The sequence below is a fragment of the Eptesicus fuscus genome, chromosome 22 (assembly GCF_027574615.1).
Source record: "Eptesicus fuscus isolate TK198812 chromosome 22, DD_ASM_mEF_20220401, whole genome shotgun sequence".
Taxonomy (NCBI): Eukaryota; Metazoa; Chordata; class Mammalia; order Chiroptera; family Vespertilionidae; genus Eptesicus; species Eptesicus fuscus.
This window is the reverse complement of record NC_072494.1, coordinates 1,867,515-1,879,783: the sequence shown is the minus strand read 5'-3', so window position 1 is coordinate 1,879,783 and position 12,269 is coordinate 1,867,515. Positions and strand designations below refer to the sequence as shown.

The 12,269-nt window shown below is 42.0% G+C and overlaps 1 protein-coding gene across 1 annotated transcript in view; it reads left to right on the top strand.

Moving 5' to 3' along the window:
• The window catches only part of DPYD (dihydropyrimidine dehydrogenase), a 370,484-nt gene that overhangs the window by 144,754 nt on the left and 213,461 nt on the right, over window positions 1-12,269 (top strand). Inside the window, exon 8 of the mRNA XM_008147316.3 lies at window positions 1,200-1,287. Coding sequence (XP_008145538.2) covers window positions 1,200-1,287 — 88 coding nt within the window. The remainder of the gene's footprint in view (window positions 1-1,199; window positions 1,288-12,269) is intronic.

The following is a 12,269-nucleotide window of genomic DNA, read 5'->3' as shown; positions in this document are numbered from 1 at the left end:
ACAAATATAAGAGTGCAGGGAATCAAGGAACAAAACCATGATCAACATGCCCAACGGGGGATTTTCCTAACATTGTATCTGTTTAACCAATAACGCTAGGATTTCAGAGTAGCAGCCCAGCAATGTTTTTTATGTCTGCCATTTTATTTTATTTTATTTATTTTATTTTATTTTTTTTATTTTATTTTATTTTATTTTATTTTATTTTATTTTATTTTATTGTTAATCCTCACCCGAGGATATTTTTCCATTGATTTTTAGGGAGAGTGGAAGAGAGGGAAAGATAGAAACATCCATGTGAAAGAAACACATTGATTGGTTGCCTCCTGCACATGCCCCAACCATGGGCCAGGCCGGGGAGGAGACTGCAACCAAGGTATGTGCCCTTGATTGGAATTGAACCCGGGACCTTTTGGTCTGCAGGCTGACGTTCTAGCCACTGAGCCACACCAGCCGGGGCAGTGTCTGCCCTTTAGAGTTCCATTTCGACGCACTGCTGCATGCGCCCATGGGTTATGCATATATGCATCCTCTGAGCTCCCGCACACCTGGTCCCACTGTCTCATGTTATATTTGTTCATGTACATCTTCTGCACAGATCTTACTACACACTAGGCAGAAACTGTCTCATGTGTCATTTTCTCATTGAAAGTGCCCCCACATAGTGCTTTGAGCATATTAATTAAGCTATGAAAGTTCACCCACTTGGCTTTAAATACACTAGCTTTTATCTTTGTTACTTTTATTAGAAGGCAAAAGAGATGCATTTAGCCCTTAAGTAAAACGTGTTAGTGTTCCACTTCTAACAAACATATTTCCACACGTTTGAATATGTATATATGTATACACACACACACACACACACACACACACACACACATATATATATATCCAGTTCCTGTTCTTTTTGATATTGAAGGTCAAGATTTTAGTAATCAGCCCATCGTTCAGTGGTTGAGAGTTGACCTATGAACCAGGAGGTCACTGGTTCGATTCCTGGTCAGGGCACATGCCCAGGTTGCAGGCTCGATCCCCAGTGTGGGGCATGTGGGAGGCAGCTGATCCATGATTCTCTCTCACCATTGATGTTTCTGTCTCTCTCCCTCTCCCTTCCTCTCTGAAATCAATGAAAACACATTTTAAAAAAAGTATCCCAATAAAAATTCGAAGTGTCATTATTCGCATCTTGTTTCTTACAGATAATTTGTGGCAGAAGCCTTTCCGTGAGTGACATGACTCTCCGAACTCTGAAAGCAGAGGGGTACAAAGCCGCTTTCATTGGCATCGGTGAGTAGCTTCCTTTTAAATATTGTTCTGTAGCATACTTTTAAATTTTCCCTGACAGTATCCAGAATAACTGCCTTCAGACATGTCCATGGTCAAAGTGTCTGCTCAGAGAAGAGCAGACGGAAATGAGTGGAGATCGCTTTGTAATAAATGTGCTGTCTCCTCTGTGAGGGATGGACATTGGCGAGGCCATGTCTGCTCCCGTCCTCTCCCCTGGCCACCGTCACCAGCCAGCATCTCCGGGAAGTGCAGTGTTTCCAGGTCCGGCCACGGAAGCTCAGCGTTCGGGCTTAGAGAGGTTGAGATGCTCCCGCTCTCTCTGATAAAACAAATGGGCTGAATTGATAATAACGGACAGAAGTGGCTTGTCTTCCTGCTCTATTCCTTTTTTTTTTTTTTTTTTTAAGATTCCCTAAAGATTGTTCATATCTGGCTGACTTTTACAGATGTGTAACCGTAGTCTGGAAGCCACACAGCCGACGCATGGCCGCTAAGGTTGTTCACGGGTCAGAGGGTCCCACCTTTTGCCGACATATCCCAGGGAGGTCTAGTTTTCTAACGTTTTTCTCTGTCCACTGATTGTGTACTGAGGGGCCAGAGAGAACAGTTGGTTCAATTTAGCCTTCGTCTCGTGAGCTTTGTCGTCATCCTCTCAGGGGGCTGGACTGGGGACAGTTAGTGGCCCACAAATGGAAGAGGCCCATCCTGATGTCTTTTGGTTTGTCTGTCTCTTCCTCCGTTCACACACTGCGAATATCAGTCTGTAAGTGACAGATCTACACGGAGGCGACAGCTGTTCCTTCTCTTAGCTGATCACACGCTGAGCCCCATTGTAGGGTCGGGGCCTGTCCATTGCCTAGCCCAGTGGTCGGCAAACCTTGGCTCGCAAGCCACATGCGGCTCTTTGGCCCCTTGCGTGTGGCTCTTCCACAAAATACCATGGCATGGGCAAGTCTATTTTGAAGAAGTGGCGTTAGAAGAAGTTTAACTTTATAAAATGTGGCTCTCAAAGGAAATGTCAATCGTACTGTTGATATTTGGCTCTGTTGACTGATGAGTTTGCCGACCACTGGCCTAGCCTTTTCAGAATGAGGTCATCAGGAATGCTGCTCAGCCCGCTACTAATTTTCTTATCCGATGCCAGGCCCTCTCTTTCTAGATCATTGCTCCCAAGTCTAGGACCATTTCTGTCCCTCTCTTTGTTTCGATGAAAAATGGAAGAGAGAAAAAGTAAGTTTTCACATTCTCCAGCTTCCGGATGTCTGCAGGAGCCTCCTTTCGTTCAGAAGCTCAGTGCCGCTGTCCTCACTGTTCCTCTGTGTGAACCTTCATTTAATTACAAAGCCACCCTGTAGATCAGGGACAGGGGGGAGGAGAGTCTTCATTTTCCCCAAGTTCCACGTTTAGAGGCATTAGAGCGACTGCGGTTTTACCTTTCAACTTGACGGTTGAGTGGAGGGTTTCACATAAACAAGACAAGTGTCCATCACGTCTATTCTGCTGGCGTCTGCAGCGTGAGCCCAGTAATCGCTGCTCCTCTCCACAAGCGCCCGTTCAGAAATGCTCGGTTAGTAGTAGATGGAGAAGTTAGCCAGGCAGTAGGTCTGAAATACGGGTGATGTTTTCAAGTAGCTATTGGAAATTCACCATTGTGGTTTCCCGCCGCAGTCCTGTAGTGGAGATATGTTGTCCATTAGCGGAGTTGTGTGGGGCAGGGCAGTTTTGTGTATCTCTATGAACGTTACCTACAAAGCATCTCTGTACTGAAGAGACGGGAGCCAAATAAATCCCCAGCGTGTTGAAATAGCTCCACCTCAACGGCGCAAGAAGCAAATTACAACTCCTGTTTGGGATCATGATAGGGTTTGTCGCTCCGAGTGTTTCGACTGTACTGTTATCTTCCGCCTATGAGAATCAACAGTGGTTCTCTTTTTTCCCCTTTCACTTCATTCCATTCCATTACGTCCGCTTCCATAAGTTATTGGATCATGCGACAGCCGTGCACGATGCTCCATTTGACTGGGCACCGGGTGCGAACGCAGCGTTGGACACGCGGAGACCTTTCCCATGGATGCCGCTGCTCACTTTCCTGCTGGGAGCTGAATATTTGACATTTGGTGTCGTGATGAGTAGAATGCAGTTATGTTCTAGTTCAGTATTTGATACGATAAGAATATATACAAGAAAGTTTCATCTCGTCAAAAAAGGAAGGAAGGAAGGAAGGAAGGAAGGAAGGAAGGAAGGAAGGAAGGAAGGAAGGAAGGAAGGAAGGAAGGAAGGGTCTGTGTGTAGAAGACAGGGAGCCGCCTCCTCCAGGAACTGTTTCTGTGACACGCGTCATGGCAGGTGGGAGCACGGGACCTTTCTGTGACCACGCCACTGCCCGCCACTTGGACAGCCTCACGTCCCTCTTGCCCTTGTCGTCAGTCTTGCTTCTGCTGTGATGAAGCTTCCCGCGCTGTTTCCTCTCCCTCCCCCTCCTTTCGGAGATGTCCGCTTTGCAAAGGGATTGTGTGTTATTTAGGACACAGGTGTGGCCATGTTAAGGAGGTGGCTTAAACAAAATACTCATTTAGTTCTCTGTCATCTAACCGTGTGAACCATCCTCAGTGCCTGATTTGTAAAAAAATATATTTTTAGCCCTCAACTGTTTGGCTCAGTGGATAGAGCCTCGGCCTACGGACTGAAGGGTCCCAGGTTCGATTCTGTTCAGGGGTATGTGCCTTGGTTGCGGGCACATCCCCAGCGGTGGGGGTGGGGGCGGTGCAGGAGGCGGCTGATCAATGTTTCTCTCTCATCGATGTTTCTAACTCTCTATCCCTCTCCATTCCTCTCTGTAAAAAATCAATAAAATCTATTTAAAAATATATATATTTTTTATTGATTTCAGAGAGAGAGAGAGAGAGGAGAGAGAGACAGAAACATCAATGATGAGAGAGAATCATGGATCGGCTGCCTCCTGCACACCTGCTACTGGGGATTGAGCCCCCAACCCGGGTATGTGCTCTTGACCGGGAATCGAACTGTGACCTCCTGGTTCATAGGTCGATGCTCAACCACTGAGGCATGCCAGCTGGGCAGTGCCTGATTTTTATTTTTGGCCCGTGGGTGGTCACTTTGGCCACATTGCTCCTAACAGAATGGGACATAGGGGAGGGAGCCCCTTTCTTTTTAAGTTCATTACCCAGACATTGCATAGGTCACTTCTGTTTTCATCTCACTGTCTACAACCTGATCCCTTAAACATGCCTTGCAGCTGAGGGTGTTGGGAAATACACCTCTAGCTGAGTGGACACATGCCCCCATTGAACTTCTGTTACTATAGGAGGAGAGGCTGGTAGATAAATAGAACAGAAGGGACGGCCTCCGCCATGGCTCTGCATCAGCCTGGGCATTGGCATGTGAGTTCCTATTGGGAGAGCGGTGACGCGCTCAGTAACAGCAGAGGGTTTGCTGTTTGAACTTGGCGCTTGCGTGTTGGTTAGGCAGATCCCGTAATGGAAACGGAGTGTGTGTCTCTCAGTAGTTGGAGATGCCGTATTGTAGATCTCATGTTTATAATCACGTCCTTCTACGTTCATTTAAGAGAACAAGGACTTCGTTATGAAGTAGGATTTATTACGTTTAGCTTAACAAATCCATTGCCTCAATAGGAGTGTGCTCCCACGATTTCTGACTTTTAACACACTGCAGACCAGTAGTTTCATTGCTAGCTTTACCCAGTGGCCAGATAAGTTTCTATTGAACGAGTACAAACAACGCTTTACATAAATGTTAAAGGCACACTTTAAAATTAAATACCCATTGCATTTTGAAGTTATTTATTCCATGTTCTTACAAGTTACTATCTTTTTAAAGTATGGTACTTGATAAAACACTGTGTAATATGAAGCGAGAATCCTCGTGATCCGTCCGCAGTGTGTTAATGCTGTGTGTGATACTGCTGCTGAAAGGTCAATCACTTGCAGGTTCTTCTTCTTCTTCTTCTTCTTTTCTTTTTTTTTTTTTTGTAACTAAGGCTAAAGAAATGATCTCATTGTGTATAAATCATGATGAGACTTAAAGGGTTTTATCTCTTTGCCCCGGTGAGATTTAATTTTTTCCAAGAGGAATAAAGATAAGTGAGAGAAAACTCTGTGTCTTATTCAAAATAGATTCTGTTGTTTGGAGACAATGGGATTTTTTTTTAAGACTCTAAAATTTGGTGCTGTCATTGCAATAATAGCCCCAGCAGAGTCTGATAGTGTCCGTGCTCAGAAATAGTGAGAACATCCCGTGTAAAACGGCTTTTCACAGGACTGGATGGTTCTCTTGGGTTGGTATTGCAGTCAATGTAATGAACTGCAGCCACCATTTCTTTATTTTATTTTACAAAAATGAACACAAAAGGATAAATATCAAAGTGTGTGACACATGGCCAGGGTAAGAGCTGCTTTGTGAAGGATGTTTTTCAGTCGTGTGTATATTTGTTTTGGGTGTGTGCGCTCACACATGCATGCTGCATAATATGAAAAACGTATTTTTGAATGTTACTTAATAGTCAGCATTTGAAAGCCACCGCTGTATGTTGTAAAGACCCGGAGATACTAATAGCCCTTTTCCCATAGTGTGCCCATCGCCTATCAATAACTGCGGAGTGAATTAAGTAAACATGGAATGACTGCAAGGTTCCAGGCTCTGTGCTCAAATTAAACAGAGAAAGAGAGATGAGTTCTGTTTTTAGTTGGATTTTAACTTCAGGGATGAAGGGTTGACCCCTTCATCTCTGCTTCAAGGGAGCTCGTTTTCTTTATTTTTTTCTGGTGGCCCATTTTCTGCTCAATTTTAATGTAGTTTCTATGATGAACTCTTAAGATGACCCTTGAGGTGGATATTATTAACTCTATTTTATGGGTAAGAAGATTAATATGAAAAAAATAGTAAATAGCAATGAAAACATAGAAAGTGAATTTTATGGAGAAGGTAGGAAACGTGACAAATGCAAATACCCATATTTTTACATATGAACAACTGTTGGAGACACTGACTCAAAGCCAACAAGTTATCTGGTGACGGCTGGCTACATCGAGGCATCCAGCTTACAGATCCTGAACGTGGGACCTCTACTCTGCAAGAATGAGTCGTCATTAACAATTAGTCTCACTTTCCTCATTGTTGCCACCAATTGGTTTTCTTTGGTTACCACAGAAAAGAATATTTTTAAACTATGATAATTCCCAAATATTATAACAGCTGAAGAAGAGATAATTACAATTAAGAAAATCCATTGAGAGATTGTGGTATTAAATGTGCTACAGTGTGGCCTTTATTTAAATCTCTGGTGTCTTCTTGGAGCCATAATTCTTCCCTGTAAAAGTTATTCTTAATTAGCTTCTTAATCAGGAGTTTCTAAATTGTACACAACCAGCTATGCTGCGTACTTACATGGAATAAGGATTTTAGGCCATCCTTTTTACTTCTGTCTACAGATAAAAACTACGGCTGTTTGGGGATTATGCACAATTCCGAATAGATCATTTTAAAATAATAAACCTGACTTAATGTTAAGCAAGGGGAAGAAAGGGGGGGGGGGGCTACGAATATTTTGCCAATGGACTTTTTAAAAATGTGTGATATTGTCTAATCTAGTGTCACTTGGAAGGTCTTGGGTACAATTGTGAGATGGCTTCCAAGACCTCAGAGCAGAGAGAAATAGAATTCCAGCTGAGAGTTCATTAAATCATCACTAAGGAGCCCCAGCAAGGCCCCCAAGGAGACAGACTAGATGGAGGGCAATTCTTCCTTGATCTTATCAGCAGATCTATAGGACGTGCATCTTCATCTGCAGAATCAGGAGAGGGGGACTAGTCACCTTTACAAGCACAGAAAGGGGGAGAAAGAGAGTCTAAGGAAATACTGGCTGTCTCTATTTGTTTATTTACTTAATATATTTTTATTGATTTCAGAGAGGAAGGGAGAGGGAGAGAGGACGGAGAGAGAGAAACATCAGTGATAAGAGAGAATCATTGATCAGCTGCCTCCTGCACGCCCCCTACTGGGGATCGAGCCCACAACCCCGGGCATGTGCTTGGACCAGGAATCAAACTGTGACCTCCTGGTTTGTAGGTTGATGCTCAACCACTGAGCCACATCGGCCAGACTTGGCTGTGTCTCTTTGAAAGCACCTAAATTAATGGACCTGGAGCCCATATCATGAAGATATATAGGTAAATCCACTGTGAAGACCTCTAAATCTCCATGTTGTGATTTCAGGTTCACCGAGCTGATACTGCTTCCTAAATAGTTTGATTAGAGTTGGAGGCAGTGCTAATCAGGTCAGTAAGTAACCCGGGTCCCTCTGAGGGTTGTCTTTGTTGCTCAGAATCACTCTGCTTTCTCTTAGTAATACGGTACTTCTCTGAAAGGTGCATCCAAAACGGTACGCCTTCATGAGGCCGTGCCTATGTGAATATTTAAAGACATGGCTAACATAGGCAGACCTGTGATTTTTGCTTATTTTCTCAGGTGTAATGTTTTAACTTTTTAATCCTCAGTCAATAAGCACATACTTGATGTCATAATTAAAGAAAAACAAAAATGCATCTAGGAATTAAAAACACAGGAGGAATGAAGTGAGCACTGAAATTCGTTTTCTATAAAGTGATTGGCAGTTCTAAGGTGTATCTTAGAAATTGTGATTAATGATTAGTTTTATAAATTCTCATCAGTTTCTGATCAGTTAAGAAAACAACATAGACACACAATAAAAACCTTTTCTGCTTTTAGGCTAGGACTTGATCTATAAAATCTTTGTAAATTTTGCTTCTAGTTTATTGTTCTTTCTCTCCTTCTCCCTCTCCAGTCTTCCTCATAAATTGTAACAGTTGGGACCTATTAATTCAGCCAGGAGGTAGGAGAGAGCCCTTCACACCATAGTTCCTCATATTCCCCGTGCTCAGGGAAGTAAACTGGGCATTCTTCTGAAATATATCCTTAAATTATTATGCCAGTATATATATATATAATTTCAATATAAAAGACAAGATGTTTGTTATGAGTAAAGTTAAAGACCATTGACAAAGGATTAGGCAGACATGAAAGAGAGATGCATGCAACTAGATACTAAATAAGAAAAACATTGAAGATAGTGATTAGAGTTTGTGATTTTTTTTCTTATTTTTTGAAAAACTCTTCATCCCAGGAGATGGTTTTTTAATTGATTTTAGAGACAGGAAGAGAGAGAGAAACATCGATGGTGGAAGAAAAATGAATAAAATAATGCATTTCGTGGAGCAGAGGGAAGAAGAAGGATGATTCCTTTCCTGAATGTTGGCTTTACTGCTTATTTGTAATTAAAACAACAGTAATATCTCCTGAACTTCTTCCAGTGATGCCAGTGATTATTTATTAAATGGATATTCTAGGAGCCCTGCAAAGTTATTATCCCTTTAAGCATATAAAAGTCAAACCAACACAAAGCTGGTTTGAGCCAGTTCCTCCAGCTATGAGTTATACTTAGGTTGTAATTAATTGCTTTGAAAAGGAGTTAATTCTATCAGGTCATTGAATAACCCCGTTAGTAAATTATTATGACAAACATATCATTTGCAGAAATATCAGAACAGTAGCATTTTAGCAATTTGTAGTCCCTAGCAACAGCCTGCGTTCCGCCGAAGCATAGTGATAGAAGCAGCCTCATGCTGTTTGAGACTGTTACTATTAGGGAAAAAGCAGGCATTTTGTACGTTGAAAATTGAAGGTGAATTCATCTCTGAGCATATCATGTTATGTTGCTGTAGCTTTGTAGTCTGGGCTCCTGTGAAAATTGGATCGCCATATGAACATACAATATTATGGACAGTGAGATGGGAATGGAAGAAATGGAGGCAAATAAGACAAAAGAGACACAAGAACAAACTCGGTGCACGAGAAATTCCACGAAGGGCAGCCTGGCTTGGCATTCATCCGGAAGCCCCAGGTCTTGCCCGATGTGCCCGTGGTTCACTGTACATAGTCTAGGTCAACTATGAAGCATGGCGTGATTGGAAAAGACGGCAAGTAGGAAGAAGTCATATTTGCTCATTTGAGGAATGAGGGGACTCATTTTGAGCTGAGCCTGTAGGCAGTAGTTTAGGAGAAGAGTTCTCACTTCTGCCAACGACTTAATTAGCCATATGTTGAGGAACAACAGTTCCATCGATATGGCGTGGAAAATACTTCTCATTATGGATTGATCTTTCTACACTATAATTATCCAGAGAAATAGATAACCGGAGAATGGCCATCGCTGGCTCTGTGCAGCCGATCCCACCCACACGCCAAAGCACACACTGAATTCTGAAGTGTCACATTTTCACTGGAATCTTTCGCCAAATCTCATAATTATATCAGAACTATATATTCATTCTACAAGTGTTCTATACTAGAAATAAAAAGCTTTTAGATCTCGCCCAACTGGCGTGGCTCAGTGGCTGAGCCTTGACCTATGAACCAGGAGGTCACCTGCCTGGATTGTGGGCTCGGTCTCCAGGAGGAGGCAGGCAGGAGGCAGTCCATCCATGATTATCTCTCATCATTGATGTTTTTCTCTCTCCCCCTCTTCCTTCCTTTCTGAAATCACTAAGAATATATATATTTTAAAAACTTTCCAGATCTTTCTAATTCCCAGTGATCTTAACAATTTCCAGCTTAACCATCCCTTGCATGTGAAATTATGGAGACAGTGAATTTAGGAGCTGGAAGCTCTGGGTTAGAGAGACTTGGGTGTAATCCCACTGTGTGTCTGACTAGCTGTGTGCCTGGATGCGATTTACCCACTCGCTGTTCGGTTTTCTTACCTGTTAAGGAGACGATAATTTGCCTTTCAGGGGTCACTCTCATGATTGAGTTAATTCAGTGCAGTGCCCTGAGCCCAGACACAGTGGTTGTTAGTATAAGCTCATCAAATTAAGGATTTTCCTTACAAGAAATATTTGTGATTATTAGGTTAATAAAAAAATCATTTTACATAGGAAAAGAAAGAAATGAAACAAAGTTAAGGTTTGACAAATAAGCTGTACTCGGTCAAAATGAAAATTTCTCCTCAAATGAATTGGCAGGATTGGAAGAAAATAGTCACAATATGCAGGGTGGGCAAAAGTAGGTTTACAGTTGTTCTTATGGAAAATAATACAATAATTAACACTACCCAAATCTGTGGTTCATGTACTCACAACTGTAAACTGACTTTTGCCCCCACTCTGTATATATACCAGGTTACCGGTTAATAATGGCGGATTTTATAATAAAAGAAAACACGATAATTTCAAGAGAAATATCAAAAGTGCTTTATTCGAAGTAATGTCCATCGCTAGCTACACATTTCCCCCATCTTTCAGGTAATTTGTGGATACCATCCTAATAGAACTTGACTTGTTTTGAGGCAAACCATTCAGAGACCCAATTTTCCACTTCTTCATACGTTTTGAAGTGCTGCTCAGAAAGTGCGTGTGCCATTGATCAGAACAAGTGGTAATCTGAAGGAGCAAGGTCTGGTGAATACGGCGGGTGGGTTCATACTTCCCAGGCAAGATCTTTTAACGTGTCTTTAGCTGGTTTTGAAGTGTGTGATGGTGCGTTATCATGAAGCAAAATTACTTTGCCGTGTATTCTGGCCCATTCTGGTTGTTTCAAGATCAAAGTGTGGTTCAAATTGATTATTTGTTGTCGATAGCAATCAGTATTAACAGTTTCACCTGGTTTTAGAAGCTCATAATGCACCACACCTTCCTGATCCCACCAAACTCAGAGCATTGTCTTCTTTCTGAAGTGATTTGGCCTTGCAGTCGATGTTGATGGTTACCCTGGATCAACCCATGATTTTGTGCGTTTGAGATTCTCAAAATAAATCCACTTTTCATCGCCAGTCACAATTCGATGCAAAAAAGACTTTGTTTCTTGCCGTTGAAGCAACATTTTACTGATGACTTTTCAGTTTTCCATTTGTCTTTTGTTCAGTTGATGTGGCGCCCATTTTCCTTCCTTTAAAATCTTTCCCATTGCTTGTAAATGATCGGAAATTGTTTGCTGAGCAATGTTTAATCTTCCTGCAAGTTGTTTTTGAGTTTGACACACATCTTCATCCAATAATGCTTGTAATTGTTGGTCTTCCAACTTTTTCGGTTGACCTGGACATTCTTTGTCTTTCACATAGAAATCATTACTTTTAAAGAGTTTAAACCAGTGTTCACAAGTGTCTTGAGATGGAGCATGTTCACCATAAGCTTCCCAAAGTATTCAGCAACACTTTTCTTCAAAATAAAGTAATGAATTAAAACTTCCCGCAAATGCTCCTTTCTTGGCATGAAATTTGACATTTTTAAGGGTAAAAATATCTATGATGTTAATACCTTCAGCAAATTTGACACATGAAGTTTTGAAGCTTGCTGTCAATACAACAAAATAGCATACATATCAAATCGCATATATGTCAACATATGTGTAACTCCATCTATTGAAAAAATCCACATTATTAACTGGTACACCTAATATATCTTACAAAGGTATGTATCTATTTTCAGAATATGCAAGGAATTCTTTAGAGTATATAAGATAAACAGCCCCGTTTTTAAAGTTTGAGCCAATAAATGAGGACATAGGAATAGCCAGTAAGCACACGGCAGGACGGTCGGCATCATCGGTCATTAGAGAAATGCAAATGAAAACCAGAAGGGAAACGATGTCAGCCTATTGGAATGACTAGAGTTAAAGATGCCACTGATGCCCGAGGTTGGCAAGGGTTGGAGGCACCTGGGCTTGTAGTACTTGCTGGTCAGAGTGTGCGCCATACTTTGGAAAACAGGCGAGCCAGGTTTCCTATAGTCAGACTTACACCTACCCTGAGGCATGGAGGCCACTCCCTGATATTTATCCAAGAGAAACAGAAACATGTCCACAAAGAACCCCACAGGAAAGTGCATTCAGCCCCAAACTGGAAACAAATGCCCACCAGCAGGTGCATGGAT